Source organism: Caretta caretta, chromosome 5, assembly GCF_965140235.1.
Source record: "Caretta caretta isolate rCarCar2 chromosome 5, rCarCar1.hap1, whole genome shotgun sequence".
In the NCBI taxonomy this organism is placed as follows: domain Eukaryota; kingdom Metazoa; phylum Chordata; order Testudines; family Cheloniidae; genus Caretta; species Caretta caretta.
Window position 1 is genome coordinate 10,922,409 of NC_134210.1, and position 18,514 is coordinate 10,940,922.

The 18,514-nt window shown below is 40.1% G+C and overlaps 1 protein-coding gene across 1 annotated transcript in view; it reads right to left on the reverse strand.

Moving 5' to 3' along the window:
- Positions 1 to 18,514, reverse strand: part of RIT2 (Ras like without CAAX 2) — a 280,882-nt gene that overhangs the window by 116,526 nt on the left and 145,842 nt on the right. The window contains exon 4 of the mRNA XM_048851256.2: positions 8,290 to 8,481. Within this exon, the coding sequence (XP_048707213.1) occupies positions 8,290 to 8,481 (192 nt within the window). The remainder of the gene's footprint in view (positions 1 to 8,289; positions 8,482 to 18,514) is intronic.

The window sequence follows — 18,514 nt, forward strand, 5'->3', positions numbered from 1 at the left end:
GGCAAAACCATGACTCACTGCAGCTAGGTTTGCATCTGAAAGGAAGGCCACAGTCACTGTGTCAGACAAAGGTAGCAAAGGGCCTAACTATAGCTACTATTAATGTTGAGGAGCAACAAGAAATCTAGTAGGACAGCTGTATTGTGCACCACTTTGATGACTGGATAGAGCATAGACTCAAATATCTGCTGTGTCCCCTTCCACTCACAAAATAAAGTCTATAAAATGCTTTGGGATCCCTCATCATGAAAGGTATTTTTAAAATATAAGCTATTACTATTGTTAACTGCAGCAAAATGGTAACAGTAGGCAGTGGATTCTCCCCAGTCTTCCTGCCCGCCAACTACTGAGATCATCTGTTCAGAGTTCCACAGTACCAGTGACTAATGGGGGTGAAAGGAAGTTCAGCAATTATTTCTTCATAGCAGTCTACCAGACCAAAAAAAAAAAAAATAGAGTATAGACTTGTGTTTTAAGTATCTCAAAGTCTCTGCCAGCCAGCATGGGATATAGCTTGGAAACATTCCAGAGATGGTGATGAGATGACTGCACAGAAAAAGAAAAAAAAAAATCTCAGCGCTGGTCTACACTACAGAATGACTTTGACATAATTCTGTTGCTCGGGGGTGTGGATTATTCACACCCTGAGTGACATAGTTATACCAGCTAAGCACTAGTTTAGACAGCGCTATGTCAGCAGGAGAGCTTCTCCCAGTGACATAGGTACCGCCTCTCACGGAGGCTGAGTTAAGCCGATGGGGGAGCTCTCTCCCGTCGCTTTACAGTGTCTTCACAAGAAGCTCCACAGTGGTGAAGCTGCACCACTGTAAATTTGTAGCATAGACCTGCCCTTAGAATTCAAATTACTTCAAATGTAGAGAACCTGGTCTCACAGGTGTTAACAGCTGTGAAAGTAGAAGTACAAAAGTTGGGGTTGCGGGTACATCACAATCATAGAAATGTAGGGCTGGAAGGAAGCTCAAGAGGTCATCTAGTCCATTTTCTCATGCCAAGGCATGATTAAAAATACGTAGACCGTCTCTGACAGGTTTTTGCCTAACCTGTTGCAGAATTCCCATCCCTGGAAGCTTGTAACAACTTAAACTATTCCAGTGCTTAACTACCCTTAGCTATAAAGATTTTCCTCATATCTAATCTAAATGTCAATTGCTGCAAACTAACCTTATTATTTCTTTTCCCACCCTTGGTGAATAAACAGAACATAATCCTCATGTAATAATCTTTTATATAATTTAAGACTGTTACCATGTCTTCCCTCAGCCTTCGCTTCTCTAGACTAAACACTCCCAATTCTTCCAACCTTTCCTCATAATCATGTTTTGTAAACCTCATATTTTTGCTGCTCTCCTCTGGAGTCTCTCCAATTTCTTCACATCTTTCCTACAGTGTGGTGCCAAAACTGGATATAATACCCCAGGTGAGGTCTCCCCAGTGTTAAGTAGAATGGAACAATTACCTCCTGTGTCTTACATATAATATTCCTATTAATACACCCCAGAGTGGTATTCACCTTTTTCACAGCAGCAACATAATGTTGACTCTCATGACAAGCACTAAGCACATAAAGTAATAAGGAAGTGTTATTTACTCCTTCACATAACACAAGAACTAGGGGTCACCCAATGAAACTAATAGGCAGCAAGTTTAAAACAAACAAAAGGAAATACTTCTTCACTCATCACACAGTCAACCTCTGGAACTGTATGCCAGGGGATATTATGAAGGCCAAAACTATAAACAGGGTTCAAAAAAGAACTAGATAAGTTCATGGAGGATAGGTCCATCAATGGCTATTAGCCTGAATGAGCAGGGATGGTGTCCTGAGCCTTTGTTCAATAGAAGCTGGGAGTGGACAACAGGGGATGGATCATTTAATGATTACTTGTTCTGTTCATTCCCTCTGAGGCACCTGGCATTGGCCACTGTCAGCAGACAAGATACTGGGCTAGATGGACCATTAGTCTGACCCAGTATGGTTGTTCTTTTGTTCATCTTGCCCAAATTCAGGTCACAAGCATTAACATCTAAGCCTGAATGTTCCAAAGACAGCAAGTTAGAATCAAGAGAACCTGCTCAGGTGCCATACTACAGATCTGGATATTATCTGGGCACATGGCATAGTGAAACCATCGAGTTTTAATGTAACCACACAAATACAATTAATGGACACACCATCTGATAATGTTCAGTTTAAAAGAGTGCTCTCATGAGCTCCTAGTGTGAAAAAAAATATGCAATCATGGGCACTGATTATGTAAAGATTTATACATTGAAGCCAGTAAAGCTAGTCATGTGCTGAAAGGTAAACTAGTGTGTAATTCTTTGCAGGATCAGGGCTGTAGTTAGTAAAACTAACATCTTTGGTGACAGGCTTCCCAGAGAGGTCAAGGGCTGAATGAAGCATCAGGTGCCCTTGTAAACCAAGAGATATTCTCTCCTGGTCAGAGTGGAGGCACACTGATGGGCATTGGGGGGTGCTTGGGATTGAATGGCAGGTGCCTACGTCCTGGGGGCCAATAGAAACAATCTATGCAAATTTGTCAATCACTTACACTCTGGCAGCTTTTAGCAACATGACCATGTCTATGTTTAATTGTGTTTGAATTAATCAAATCAATATAATTTAAATTAAGTGCCCTAAAAATCTATTTTTAAATGGTATTAGTTGTTATTGTATCTTTTGTACAGATTAATCTGTTTTAATTAGATTAAATGTTTATCTAGGACAGGTTTTAAACCTCATTAAGGGCCAGATCCTCAGCTGGTGTAAATTGGTGTAGTTCCACTGAAGTCAGTGTAGGTATGCCTATTTACGCCAGCTGAGGATCTTGCCCTTCATGTTTTCAAATAATCTAACTGCAATTAAAATACATACACTGCCTATCTTTATTAATCTAACTACTTAAATGTAAAATGGCACTGGTATTAAATTGATCTTTAGTCATGCATTTATTGCCCTGATTAAAGACAAGAATTAGAAATCTAAGACCACGACTGAAACCAACCAACCCACCAAAAACACACACTAACATAAATTAGTTGCACTGAAATCAATGAGACTAAAGCACATACCAATATACTTTCTTGAATAGAGATGCTTTCTTGAACTGGGGCATTTAAGTAGACCAATAGCCTAGTGAAGTCAATGGGACTACTTAGGTGCTTAAAGTTAGGCCCCAGGTCAGCAAAGTACTTATGCAGATGCCAAAATCCTAAATTTAGTCTCCTAGATATGAAAGAGCCTAAATCCCCACTGACTGTCAACCGGATCTTGACTCTGAAGTGCCTAAATTCCTTTTGAAAATGAGCTTTAGGGTCATAACTCAGTTAGGCATTGCAACACTAGTGCTGCAACACCTAATACTAACCCCCCCCCCCCAAACAAACGAACAAAAAACACTGGGCCTAAGGGCCAGATTTTATAATATATTTAGGAACCTGAAGACTCAGATAAGCACTAAGTGGAATTTTCATAAGCAGCTAAGAGCTTAAGTCCCATTTAAATCAATGGGTAGTCAGTATCCAACTTGCTTGGGACTTGTGAAAATTGCACAGGGCTCCTACCTGCATCTTTAGGTGCATTAGCACTTCATCCTGATTCATCAAAGCGTGTAGCACATGCTTAACTTAAAGCACATCGGGTAGCCAATGATGTTGATGGGACTATTCACATGCTTAAAGTAAATCATGTGCTTAGCTGGATCAGGCTAGAGTACTTAGCACCTTGCAAGATCAAGCCCTTAATTAAGTACCCTGCCTTCTAGGATAGATAGGGGTGAAGAGAATATCTACCAGTACTTGCAATCAACTGGACATGCAAAATAGGATAAATAACCACGTATCAGCACTTATTAACTATGACTTGTGACTCAGTTGCTCATGCTTTACAGATGAAGTGGATGGTGTTTATTCTTTAAGCTCTTGAAATTCCAGTTGGTTTTTAAGAAGGAGCACAGATAAACCCACGTTTTTAAGGACAAGACATACTTAAAGGTGACAAGAGATGCTTAACAAAATCCACAAGAGGCATTAGAAAGGAACATTATTTAAAATAATAAATCTCACTTTGAGTAGGGTTGTTTCATACACTTAATTTTAATTGCAAATTCTTCTTGTTCTCATATCACTATTGATAGATTTGAGAGAGATGGCATACATCATTAATTTCACTGTGTAGGGGATAGCATTTCAAACAGTAGCTTTGCTGACCCAACTCCTACAGCCTGTCTGATTGTTATGAAATTGTGGTACAGCATTAAGGAACATTGGATCTAATGTTACTGCCATATTAGTCAAGGCATTTGGAAATGTATCTTTAATGACTTTAGTATGAAAAAATGTCTTTAACAAAAGTCTTAGTAAAAAGAAAAGGAGGACTTGTGGCACCTTAGAGACTAACCAATTTATTTGAGCATAAGCTTTTGTGAGCGACAGCTCACTCCATTGGATGCATTATGCTTATGCTCAAATAAATTGGTTAGTCTCTAAGGTGCCACAAGTCCTCCTTTTGTTTTTGCGGATACAGACTAACACGGCTGCTACTCAGAAAAAAGTCTTAGTGTTAGTCTTGGTACCCGGGCCGATTTCCAATTTGGGCAATTGCGTTCTGCCTATGTAACATTCCCTCAGTAGCTTTAATTGGGTAGTTTTCTTTCTCACAGTTTGTTATAGTCTGTTTTGTCACATTGCTTTGTACTATTAAACCATTGTATTTCTTCCCAGAGGTGGCTGCACTTCATTGGTGGGTGCAATGATTCCTGTCTAAGCATTTTTAATATAGCCCCATGAACAGAATTAAGACCCCAATTCTGCAAGGTACTTAAGCATGTGCCTAACTTTAAGCATGTGAACAGTCACAGCTACTCATTTTATCCAGCTGTGTTCAACAGAAAGCTCATTCAGGCCCTGAGCCTGCAAAAACGTATGCACATGAGTAAACACACTGAAGTCCAATGGACTACTGACATGGTTAAAGCTGGAGATTGGCTTAGGTGCCTTATGGAACTGGGGACCTAAAGAAGCACATTTCCATCTCGTAAAAAAACAAACACAAAAAACCCCACACCTTTTATTTCTGTTGTATACCAATAATGTAGATTTTACTCAAAAAAACACCACATTATCCAGTGCTCATCTGTCTTCCTGAAAGGAGATTGATAGGCCTCTCATCTAATACCCTCATTACTAAGGCTACATCAACGCCGTAAGCCTGGGGTGTGATTCCACAGCTCCCACACACAGACTTGCAGTAGTCCGGTGAGGCCTAGAATGGGTATAAGTAATGTAGGCAGAGTAGCACAGGCAGCCGCAGCATTCATCGATCTACCACAAGTACGTGTACGTGAGCAGAGGAAATCACAGCCCTACCTTGTAGATTGAGCCCAGAGGAAAGCTTTTGCTGGAGAAAAGATTGGAAGTGTGTCCTCATTCTAATCTCTATTGGCAGGGAATTCGACAGACAATAGCCTAGAATGTAGGTCAGCTGAGGACATCCTGTCTGAAGTGTGAGAGTGCTTGCTGACTGCTGTAGAGGACTCATGGAGGGAGAAGTTCGAAGGCAGATTGGTCCACACTCCCTAGAGGCTTTAAAAAAAATCAGAATCAGGACCTTGATTTGTGTTTGTCATAGCACAGGGAGACAGTATTGGCCACTGAACACCAGTGTGATCCATTTTCAGCTGGTAGGGAGGCTGGTCCAGGTTGAAGTTTCTTGGTGGCCTTTAAAAATAGCCAGATGACTGAAGACTGGACCACTGTAATTAGGTCCTCAGTGGAAAGGAATGGGTACAGTCTCATACATAATTATCTTCTGTCATGTTCAGCATATAAAATTGAGCCTTGGACTCCCATATATAAAGGATTCCAGTGAGGTCTGCTGAAGGGGCATGAGCAAAAACAGATTGATGTAGTTCACCCATCCCTTCTAGGTTTAGTATTTTATGACCTCTGATGTCAATGGCAGCTAATAGATCTAATAACGTCAGCACAGATGTTTGTCCACTGTTCATGGTTCTAAGGAGATCCCTCACTATAGCAGTCATTTGGAAAACAGCCTGAACCTTGCGAAAGGTAGCAGGAGTAGAGCTGGTTGCTGGGAGTGAGGGGGACTATGATTCAAAATTTTGAAGTTGCTTTTGTTTCTCAGGGCTTGAAGTTCATCATCAATGTTTTTGTCATAATGGTTTTTGCTAAACAAAAAATCGTGATAGCCATATTGAGGGGGAAAATAGAGCTTAATTTGTCCCCAGGCTTACCAGGGTTCAGCCCCAGCAGCTCTTCAGTCCCTGGCATGCACGGTGTGACCTCTCATTTAGAGGACATATGATATCACACCATGCGGAGAACATCATTATTATTGGTTGAGCTCCTGTACTTGTCATCCCAAATCAAACACTGGGAAAAACCCACTATGAAACACAGTGAAAAAGGAAGAGTCTGATTATTACAAAAAAAAATTTCCACCAACAAATGGTTCTAATAAAAAGCCATTTTTCAATTAAAGAACTTTTAATTTAAAAGATTTTGACCTGGTCTAATCCTGAGGGGTAACATTTTCAAAAGCACTTAAGTGGTTTGGTAGCTACAGTGACATTTTCAAAAGTGACTTAGGCATATTGAAAATCAATGGGATGTAGGCTTCTCAGTGGCTAAGTTACTTTTGAAAATGGGACTCTGCCTACCAAGCCATTTAGGCACTTTGGAAAGTTTTACTCAAGATCTTTAATGACCCATAATGGTCATCATCTCATTCTTGTTCTCTTTGGAGTGAGGATATCTCTAGCATCAGTGCTCCCAGCACCTCTCCCTGTATCACTCTGGAGTTTCATATAAAGTCTCCCATCCAAATGTTGACCACACTGTTCTTCCTAAGCTTCTGAGACCTGAAAAGATTAAAATCCAACTTTCTGTTGTTCTCTAATATGTATTTTATATAGTTTCAACCATCATCCACTGCACAGATGGCTGAATTCATTGTGACAGTTGACACATTTATAACTGATTGGAAATACATATTTTAAAATCTCAATATTAATAGCATGATTTGGGGTTTTCACAAGTCAAAGATGTAACATTTTAGAGATGGTCCAAACTTTAGTGTTCAACAGCTAGACCCCAGTTTTCATAATATTTATACCAGGAAAGGCTGAATCTGGGAATTGGGTATGGCCTAGTATAGACATAAAGGTCAAGTTACAAAATTCAGATCGTGGTCCAAAGTTCCTCAAAGTGAAGGGATATTTGTATTTCTGGTTTTGTTTCAAGCCTATCTCTAAATATTTTAGATCAGGAACATTACTAAACGTACTAGTAACTGACCATTATGTCAGGAGTATGACCACTTATCCCATCAACTAATGCAAGCCTGAATGCCCAATAAAACATGAGCTTAGAATCTGGGAGCTACAGAGATACAGAGGGTGAGGGGAATAAAAATCTTTCCTAACACAAATATCATTGCACATAGTGACTTGCTGAAAATTCATCTATAAATAACAATAGATAAAGAAATTAAATGTAGTGAACTCCTGTTATGTGTAATGGAATATTCTTAGTGGAATGATTGGATTCACATTCCTTCCCCCACCATATATATCACCTCAAGAGTTACATGTATTTTACAGAATATTACACAGAGCACTATTGTTCAAGGTCTCAAGCTGAGCATTATGCTACAGCTGGATTGTCACCATTAGGCTTTTGTCTCAGTCTGATTTAGGGAGAAAGTCAATGACCTGGAAATAAATGTGAAACTCTTTAGATGTTTCTCGAAGTCCCAAAACTAATTTCGCTCCTATTGTTGTATTGAATTTTCTAAGGAAGAGAAGAGGGAACACATGGGGGTGACATGCTAAAACGTGAAAAGGCAATAGGCATGCATGTGAACACAGATGCTAATGAACTAGAGAACAGCACTTTAAACTGTTATATTTTCTATATCCAAGTTACATCATTTATTTGAAGTTCAATTCTACTCGGTATAAATGGCATCCTGGGTTTCCATGTTTGATATGTCAGTAGCTTCCAGAGCAAATATGATCAGTTTACAAAACCTGCTAGCTGTGGATATGAGTGGATTAGGCTCCTTTAGAGTGAAAAGGGTCATAGAAATTAACGGTAATATTTACTTTAATGTATTAACAATCCTGGTGCATTGCTCTTTGATCCCAGCCTATTCTGGGGCAATAATTCTCAACAGTACCGTATGACACATGCTGCATAAATGCCTAACATAGCAGAGGAAAAGGAGCAGAAAGAAACTTCACTTACCTGCCTGAACTCCTCAAGATCTATTTTGTTTCCCACCAGCACCAATGGGATGTCATAAGTGTGCCGGACACGATAAATGAGCTCCTTAAACTCTGCCGCTTCCTGAAAGGATTGGCGGTCTGTGATGGAATAGCAGATAATGAAACCCTCTCCACCTCGCATATATTGGTCCCTCATGGCTGTGAATTCTGCCTGCAGAGTAAGAACGACATGCTCTATAATTTAGTAAACAAAATAATCTGCCTATAAATAATGGACGTGATGAGAGTTTTTCTAGCATAATTTTAGATTGATTGTTTACTTTTTTTAACTAGTTCTTAGCAAAATGTAGTCTTCCTCCAGGGACCAAGACAGCAATTTGTCTCTGGGTAATTCACCTCCTAGTTTTTCCTCAGGCAATTTCTTTTTCACAGATGAGCAATCTTATATTGATTCCTAATATTTCTTAGTCTCATGTTTTTCTAGCTTCTTCCACAATATCTGTATTTTGGTGTATGTGGAAGATGCTTACTACACATTGGATACCGACAGATAAGAAGTGAAGAGCACCTGGATCTTATTCCTAAAGATAGCAATTTTAGACTTCAGAGGGGTAGCCGTGTTAGTCTGGATCTGTAAAAGCAGCGAAGAGTCCTGTGGCTTACAGGACTAACAGACGTATTGGAGCATGAGCTTTCATGTGTGAACAGTTACTTCGTTTAGACTTGTCTCCTGTTTATAGACTTGATCCAGAGCCCCATCATGTCAAAGGAAAGACTCCCATTGACTTGAATGGGCTTTGGATTAGTCCCTAGAAGACTTGATACAAGAAAAAAAAAACATAATAAAACTTCTATTTTTCATCTAGCACCTCAAAAGACACCAGTTTCCATTCCAGTGTGGAACACTATCACTAAAGATGGGTGAGCTACTTTGAATAAAATAAAAACTGTTCCAAAAATCTACCCCAAACTCAATGGGAACTTTTTTGCCACATTAGCATTATTTTTAAAGATAGCTTTTGGTTCAGAACCATATGCCTTGGTCTTGCTCCCCTGGAAGTTAATGGGTATTAACTCAGAGTACAACATTTGGAAAATCTTAAGCTATGCTGTTCAAAAAACAGATCCAATTATTGCCCCCTGAGATTGTTTTGGGTTTTTTTAAACAACTTTCATTTTCAAGTGCCTTTGTTCTTGATCACAGCCTGGAATAAAAGTGAAAGGGCCCCAAATCCTATGACAACAGTTGGTCCGAATGAGAATTCTCATGACAGAACTTATTCTCACAAGATTTCCATACTCAAGAGGCTCTAATAAAGTTCAGAATACACCTATAAATGTTGGAGTGCCTCTGTAAGCTGAACCTTTTACCAACCCGAGAATTTAAATTAGGATTTTCAAAGTAGCCTAAGGGAGGAAGGTCCCTAACTCTCACTTAAATTCAGTGGAAACTGTGCATCTAAAACCTTTTGCCCCTTTAAAGTTATCAGCATTAAGCATCTCTAAAGTATTTAACTAGGCCATATGGATTACCATCATCCACAATTGATGGCTCTATACTTGTTGACCATTATCCTGGCCAGGGTTCCTTCCCCACTCTGAACTCTAGGGTACAGGTGTGGGGACCTGCATGAAAGACCACCTATGCTTATTTCTACCAGCTTAGGGTAAAACTTCCCCAAGGTACAAACTCTTTGGCCTTGGAGGGTACACTGCCACCACCAAGTGATTTAACAAAGAATCAGGGAAAGGACCACTTGGAGTTCCTATTCCCCCAGAATATCCCCCCCAATCCTTTACCTCCCTTTCCTGGGGAGGCTGGAGAATAATATCCTAACCAATTCGTTACAAAGTGATTACAGACCCAAACCCCTGGGTCTTAGGACAATAGAGAAATCACTCAGGCTCTTAAAAGAAACAGAACCTTATTAGGAAAAAAAAAGGTAAAAGAAGCACCTCTGTAAAATTAGAAGGGAAGCTAATCTCACAGGGCAATCAGATTTAAAACACAGAGGATTTCCCTACAGGCAAAAACTTTAAAGTTACAAAAAGAAAACCAGGAATACACCTTCCTCTCAGCACAGAGAAAATCACAAGCTGAAACAAAAGTAAACTAACACATTTCCTTGCTAGTACTTACTAATTCTAATGGAGTTTGATTGCTTTCTTTCTTGATCTCTCTCCGGCAAGCACACAGAACAGACAGACAAAAGCCTTTCTCCCCCCCGATTTGAAAGTATCTTGTCCCCTTATTGGTCCTTTTGGTCAGGTGCCAGCCAGGTTACCTGAGTTTCTTAACCCTTTACAGGTAAAAGGATATTGTGCCTCTGGCCAGGAGGGATTTTATAGTACTGTATACAGGAAGGTTGTTACCCTTCCCTTTATATTTATGACAATCCCTTATTGTGATCCATCCTTTAATAAGGAGTTTCTCACATATTTCAGAGTACTTTATCTCCACAGGGGAAAAGCTCATACATTTATCTCCAGACTAGCAGATTAATAGGTGGCTTTTGGGTGAAATACTGTGTCAAATTTACTAGAGCTTGTCAAAACCTGGAATTTCCTTCCAAGATATTGTAAAACCATTAGATATTATATATTGTAAAAAGTTGAAACAAAGTGCTTCAAAACAAAACCTTTCACAATTGTCAAAATGAAACATCTTTATTATTTTTATTGCATGTTTTTGTATGTTCCCAGCAAATGTTCATTTGACAATAGAGAATTGTTGCATTGGAAAATTGTTATCTGCTCAATATATACATGTGAGCAATCCCACAGAAGCCAGTCAGGTTTCTCTGGTGTAAATAAGAACAGGATTTAGCCCATAGACTTCTGCTGTGATGAACAGACAAACTACTCAAAGAGGTAAATACAGTATATACCTGTTACTGGAATATGAGGGACCATTTTTTTTTCTGATAATTGGGAGTTTGGATAATTGAGGGGGCAGGAGTCATTCAACTGGTGGCAGGGGTGGCCAAAGGTCTTTGCTCTACCCATCAGGACCACAGCCTCCCTCCCTGCAGCTGCAGAGAATTTAATGTCACTGGCCCTGTGGCAGCACAGGGAACCCACTGCAGCTCCACTATGATGGCCCAGCTCACTCCCTCTCATGACAGGTGGGCTGCAGAAGGCTCCGTACACCACCACAGGAGCCATTCAGAAGCAACGTGGCCTCCCCCATGGCTGGGGGCTGGTCCTCCTCTCAGTCCTGACCTGGGGTCTCTGCTCTATTATCCAGACCTCCACACTATTTAAAGCCCTTCCTTGTCCTCCATAAATCTCATGCTTGAATGGATTCAGAAAATGGAGGTTTGGGTAATAGGGTTTCCAATAAACAGAGGTACACTATATTATACAAGTGAAACCCCAACTGAAGTCAATGGGAGCTCCCACACACATCTAGGAGCAGAACTTGACTCAAACCATAGGCCTTAGTCCTGCTGCAATTGAGGTTGATGGCAAAGTTCCCCAGTGACTTAAGCCAGAAAGGGACAGGGTATGGAGTGCTTTATTCAGGATGACTATTCCACAAGGCAAAGTTGCCACTGTCACTCACTCATTTCAAGCATTTTCCCAAAGCCTGTGCTTTCTACATTTACATTTCTACTGCCCTTTGTTTCGAGACATGGCAGTACAGTAAAGTTATGACTTAAAGGATACAAATTAGTTTGTTTATGCAACTGCTTATTCTGACATGTTACTGCAGGTAATGTATTGGATGAACTGCCAAAACACCTTTCGTGCCATGCTTGGAGTGATCCATTTTAGCATGCATTAAATATTCTATGCAAATTGGATTGGGGCAGTCCACCTGTTCATTTGCAGTTTTTCTTGGATTTTGGATGCTGGTTTCCACCTACCTCTCTTGCCTTTGGCATGGTTGCTAATTATGGAGTCAAGGATTAAATTAAAAACCAAGAGACCTTTCTTAGATTTTCCCACTGGTTTCCCTTAATTCTGCCTAGTCACTCAGAATCCTGACATTAGAAGCATCTTCTGGACCTGAATATAAGACAGTATATAGATTTTGGGGCAGAGGTAATTTATGATACACTATAAGAGACCAGTGCTAAATGTTATTAGAGTTGGGACCAAACCAAAACTTATATCTAATCTCCTGGAGACACTGATGAAGTTTTAATTCAAGTCCAGATCAAATATCCATTGCTTACTCCATCTCTACAATGAAAAAGTTCAAAATTTTGCATTCCAACAGGTCTGGAATTTGCAAAAGTTCAGAGATGGATCAAGATCTAAGCTTTGTGATTCCTGAAGACGTTACAAGTAACTATTCATGTCAAGGTTCCTCCCCCACTCTGAACTCTAGGGTACAGATGTGGGGAACCTGCATGAAAAACCTCCTAAGCTTATCTTTACCAGCTTAGGTCAAAACTTCCCCAAGGTACAAAATATTCCACCCGTCGTCCTTGGATTGGCCGCTACCACCACCAAACCAATACTGGTTACTGGGGAAGAGCTGTTTGGACACGTCTTTCCCCCCAAAATACTTCCCAAAACCTTGCACCCCACTTCCTGGACAAGGTTTGGTAAAAAGCCTCACCAATTTGCCTAGGTGACTACAGACCCAGACCCTTGGATCTTAAGAACAATGAACAATCCTCCCAACACTTGCACCCCCCCTTTCCTGGGAAATGTTGGATAAAAAGCCTCACCAATTTGCATAGGTGACCACAGACCCAAACCCTTGGATCTGAGAACAATGAAAAAGCATACAGTTTTCTTACAAGAAGACTTTTAATAAAAATAGAAGTAAATAGAAATAATGAAATCCCCCCTGTAAAATCAGGATGGTAGATACCTTACAGGGTAATTAGATTCAAAACATAGAGAACCCCTCTAGGCAAAACCTTAAGTAACAAAAAAGATACACAGACAGAAATAGTTATTCTATTCAGCACAGTTCTTTTCTCAGCCATTTAAAGAAATCATAATCTAACACGTACCTAGCTAGATTACTTACTAAAAGTTCTAAGACTCCATTCCTGGTCTATCCCCGACAAAGACAGAATATAGACAGACACACAGACCCTTTGTTTCTCTCCCTCCTCCCAGCTTTTGAAAGTATCTTGTCTCCTCATTGGTCATTTTGGTCAGGTGCCAGTGAGGTTACCTTTAGCTTCTTAACCCTTTACAGGTGAGAGGAGCTTTCCCCTGGCCAGGAGGGATTTCAAAGGGGTTTACCCTTCCCTTTATATTTATGACAATTCAATATTTTCCTTGGTTCATTTATAACCTAGATAACGGCACACAGTGTTCTGTACATCCTGAATGCTAATGCTTCTTTAATGTTTTCTGCTGTAAATGTGTTTGTTGGTTATTTTTTCCAGGAACATTACTGATGTCATTTGTTATGCATGAGGAAAAAAATACTGAACATTTCCACATGGGTAAATGCAAAACGGAAGAGACGAGAGTAAGTCACAAATCTTCAAAATTCTCAGAATCAAACGGAAAATTTGTCATGGTTTGCAGCTTGACATGAGTTCTAATACTTATGTACTATAACTAGGAGTTTATTGAAAAATACAATAGGAAAGTGATTCCATTTCAAACGATCTCGGATTTGGAATGAGTGAAGTGGTTTAGGTAAAATAAACTCCATCTAGAAACAGAACCAAACGTTTTCTAAAGTTCAAAGAATGCCACATGATTTTCCTTTACTTTTCACACAATAGATTGGATTGGGGAATGGGGGAGACAAAACACACAGATATAACTTCAAACCAACTTCAAACCCCATGCTTCAAACCATTTTATAACTAATGGAGTCAAGGAAGAAAATGTCCCTGTGGAAAGTTACACCATAATGGAATAGTCTAGGGCTTCTTGCACCTTCCTTTGAAACATGTGGTACTGAACACTGCCATAGACAGGATAGTGAACTAGATGGATCTCAGATCTTATCCAGTCTAATAATTTTTGCCGTGTTTCTGGTCCAATAATTTTTGCCGTGATGTGTCAGCAATAAAAAGCCTGTCCTCATGAAATATCCAGGTAAATTTGGTCAACTAAGACAGGTATATGCAGTTTCAATATATATCTAGACTTCTGGACTCAAGTGAGACCCAAATATCTAAACTTCTGTACTGCTCCCAGAGGAAGAAAGAATACAAGGGATCCATCCAGCAGAACTTAATGTTGCTTGCAATGCACAACTTTAAATTGGGGCACCTCAAAACTGTCTCCTCTGAAAAGGCACGTGGAACTTTCCTGATGCAAATAAGGACATAAAGAATTGCCATACTGGGTCAGATCATCTAGCCCAGTATCCTGCCTTCTGATAGTGACCAATGCCAGATGCTTCAGAGGGAATGAACAGAACAGGACAATTAAGTGATCCACTCCCTGTCATCCAGTCCCAGCATCTGGCTGTCAGAAGTTTAGGGACACCCAGAGCATGGGGTTGTGTCCATGACCGTCTTGGACAATAGCCATTGACGGACCTTCCCTCTACGAACTTATCTAGTTTTCTTTTGAACCCGGTTATATTTCTGGACTTCAGAACATCTCCTGGCAATAAGTTCCTTGCAGGTTGTGTGAAGCAGTGCTTCCTTTTGTTTGTTTTAAACCTGCTGCCTAATAATTTCATCGGTAACCCCTAGTTCTTATATTTATGTGAAGGGGTAAATAACACTTCCTTATTTGCTTCCCTCACACCATTCATGATTTTATAGACCTTTATCATATCCTTCATCATTCATATATTTTACCCAAACTGAACACTTCCAGTCTTTTTAATCTTTCCTCATATGGAAGCTCTTCCATACACCTCAAATTTGTTGCCCTTCTCTATACCTTTTCCAGTTCTAATATCTTTTTTGAGATCTGGCAACCAGAACTACAAGCAGTATTCAAGGTGTGGGTATACCATGGATTTATATAGAGGCAATATGAATACTGCTTGCAGTTCTGATTGCATTATAATATTTACTGTTATTTCTTTCCTAATGGTTCCTAAGATTATTAGCTTTTTCGTTGCTGCTGCATGTTGCAGATGTTTTTAGAGAATGATCCATGACTCCAAGATTTCTTTCTTGAGAGGTAACAGCTAATTTATACCCCATCCTTTTCTATGCATAGTTGGGATTATGTTTTCCAATGTGCTCTACCTTGCACTTCACATTGAATTTAATCTGACATTTTGTTGTCCAGTCACCCAGTTTTGTGAGATCCCTTGTAATTCTTTGCAGTCTGCTTTGGACTTAACTATCTTGTATACTTTTGTATCATCTGCCGGCTTTGCCACCTTACTGTTTACCCCTTTTCCCAGATCATTTATGAATCTGTTGAACAGCATATGTCCCAGTACAGATCCCTGGGGGTTCCTGCCATTGGGAAACCAAGTCAGAATGAGGGGAAGTGACTTCCCACTGTTACCCAGCAAACAAATGGCACCAAGGACTCCTTAGTCTCAGTTCAGGGCTCTCCCCAATAGACCACACTATCAGGAGTTAAATAAGAGAAGACAGATCAAAAGCAATCGCCAAGACAGTACAGAATGTTTTGCTCCTTTATTACATACTGCAGCAACGTTGAGGACAAAATGACTGCTTCCACTGAAGTGGAGCTCTTAGAAATTTAAAGGTGCTACACATAGAAAGCAAAGGCGTCACAGTTTCAAGCACCACACTCAATACATTTTTATGTCTGATCTTGGCTTGTACCTGTCTTGGAAGAGATCAGAACCTCCTTAGGGAGCCCAATTTAATCTGAAAAATGCCCCTTTCTATATCTGCTTGTCTTGTTTTCTGCTTGACTTTAGAATTGGGAATCTGCTAACAGATGTTCTTAACCAAAGCTGTCTGCATGATTACCACAGGAGTCACTCTTATTAAGAAGTTTTCACATTTATATATATATAAAGAAAAAAAAAACACCACAGGGGGATTTTGCAGAAAGAGCCAGTGCATTGTCTGTCTACGACAATGAACAATCAAGGATAAAGTGAACAAGAAGGATACAGGAAGAACAAAAAAAACCCTTCAAATGACAAATGGGAGGGGGAAAAATCAAAAGCTGACCCTGTACTGTGAAGACACCTGTGCAAAAGTACTGATTTAAAATTCACTTTACAGATTTGCTTTTGCAAAAGATGACATTTTCTTAAGTTCCTGTGAGAATTTTATTAATTTGGTGAAGGTGAACTTTTACCAGAAAATGCATTTTAAGATCATTATTCTACATGCCACCCCACTAAAGTCAATAGGACTTGATGGTACAATTCTCAAGTGCTTCTCAAACACCTCTTCCCTCTTATAATGAGACCCAACTTCTCCTGTTCCATCCTTTCAGAGAGACTAGTCTCCATGGAATATCTCCGGGCCTGAGATATACAAGGAAGTGGACCACTAGACCATCTCCCAGAGGAGGCAGGATATAAATAAATGGTGGTTAGTGTAAATAGTTACAGGTTCAGTTAAACTAGGGGCAAGTGGCCCAAATTAGTTACTTGAGGTGTGGAACTTTTCACAAATGAGGCCTACCAGGCAATAGCTAGGGAATGTTTTTCCCCAGGCAAATAGTTTGTAGGCAACAGTTTTGGTCAGCCCAAAACAAAAGTGTGTTTTCCAGTAGTTATGGCACTTGTCAGGGACGCAGGCTTGAGTCCCAGCTGTGGAACAGGGACTTAAATTCAAGCGTCCCACCTGCCAGGTGAGCACTATAACAACCAGGTTGTAGGGTATTCTGAGGTGGGTTGCTTTCACTCTCTCCAATAAAACTGTTCTACTTTGTATAATTATTTAAATATTTATTAAGCCAAACAGAGATATTGAGTTTGACGCTATAGTCTGCTGATTAGGGCATTCACCTGGGACCTAGTAGATCTGGATTCAAATCCCACGGCTGAATCGGATAGTTCCCATGGATCCCACCCCACCACAGGCTTCCATGTTGGTCTGTGCAGGGCTGACATATAAACCTTTTGTTACATGGCTGCTTCCTTCCACAGCTTTCCCCCTACACAATTCTAATGGTGGGGAAGGCATTGCACCATCCCGAGGTAAATCAGGTGCATTTCACTTTTTCAGCATTCAGCAAAAGAACTGGCACATAGCAGCTTTGGTGCGAAAGTCTGAAAAGGTTCTGTCTCCAGCTGAAATTGCAGCCAGACTTTTTCCATTACAAGAGTCAAGGTGGCAATCCTGGAATCTGCATTGGCACACTTACACCCAGGTGCCATCTGCACTGATTAATGCACATCAATCTGCCACCAGTCACCAGTGTAAGCAAAGCTGCAAGAGCACTGAGCAACATTAAAGCCCCATCACTTCACCCTTCTCCTCCTGCTTTCTCCTCCCACCAAAGCTAACTTTCAGAAGATCAGGAACAAAATCTGCTGTACAGGGAAGGAGAATGAAAGGAGTTTGCACCAGACCATCTGAAACAAACCAAACCATCTGCCACTCAGCTGAAAGGGAAAGTGGAGAATTTGATAAAAGTGCAGATATAGAGCAGAACAAGAATAGTAGCTATGGCTTAAACACTGGGGGCCTGATACGGATTTACACTAAGGCTCCTTTACATTGCTCTGGCAGTAAAATTACACCTGTTTAAAGGCTCCTTTACACTGCTTTGGCAGGATGCTAAAACAATGTGAATGGGCCTTACTGTAAATCAGAATCAGTGCCTGGGTCTGCAGTGGAGGTGGATTATTATTATAATCAGTCCATTGATTAGTGATCAGTCTCCCTCTCTCCATAGAATTACAGGAAGGAATCTTTCCTCATCTTTTCCCATTATAAAGAGCATTGTGCTCCTTGCTATCGTTAATTTGTGGTGGGGGCAAAGAATGCATTGCAAAGGTTGACATTGTACAGCACAAAGTTATCATGAAAGATAATCTCTGTTCCCAACAAAGTATTTTAAATCTGAATTTAGTTCAGATGACATTTTGTAACATCTGTGGTATGATTCTCTTAACTGAATGAGGCTAAAGCAATAAAAAACTGGGGTAAGTAATAGCAGAAATGAACTCCCATGATTTGGAATGTAACAGGCAAGTTCAGCTAAAACCACCCCTTGCAGTCCATGGGGTAGATTTCTCTCTCTCGCACACATTCCATTGAGCAGGTTTCTTGCTCTCAAAGAAGAAAATTAATAGAGCTATTGAAGCAGAGACCCTCTAACTTTTCAAATGATATATGCATAATACAAGAAACATGTATTTTTCCTCCAGACCATGAAGAGCAGAGTTAATGGAGCTGACCAAAGTG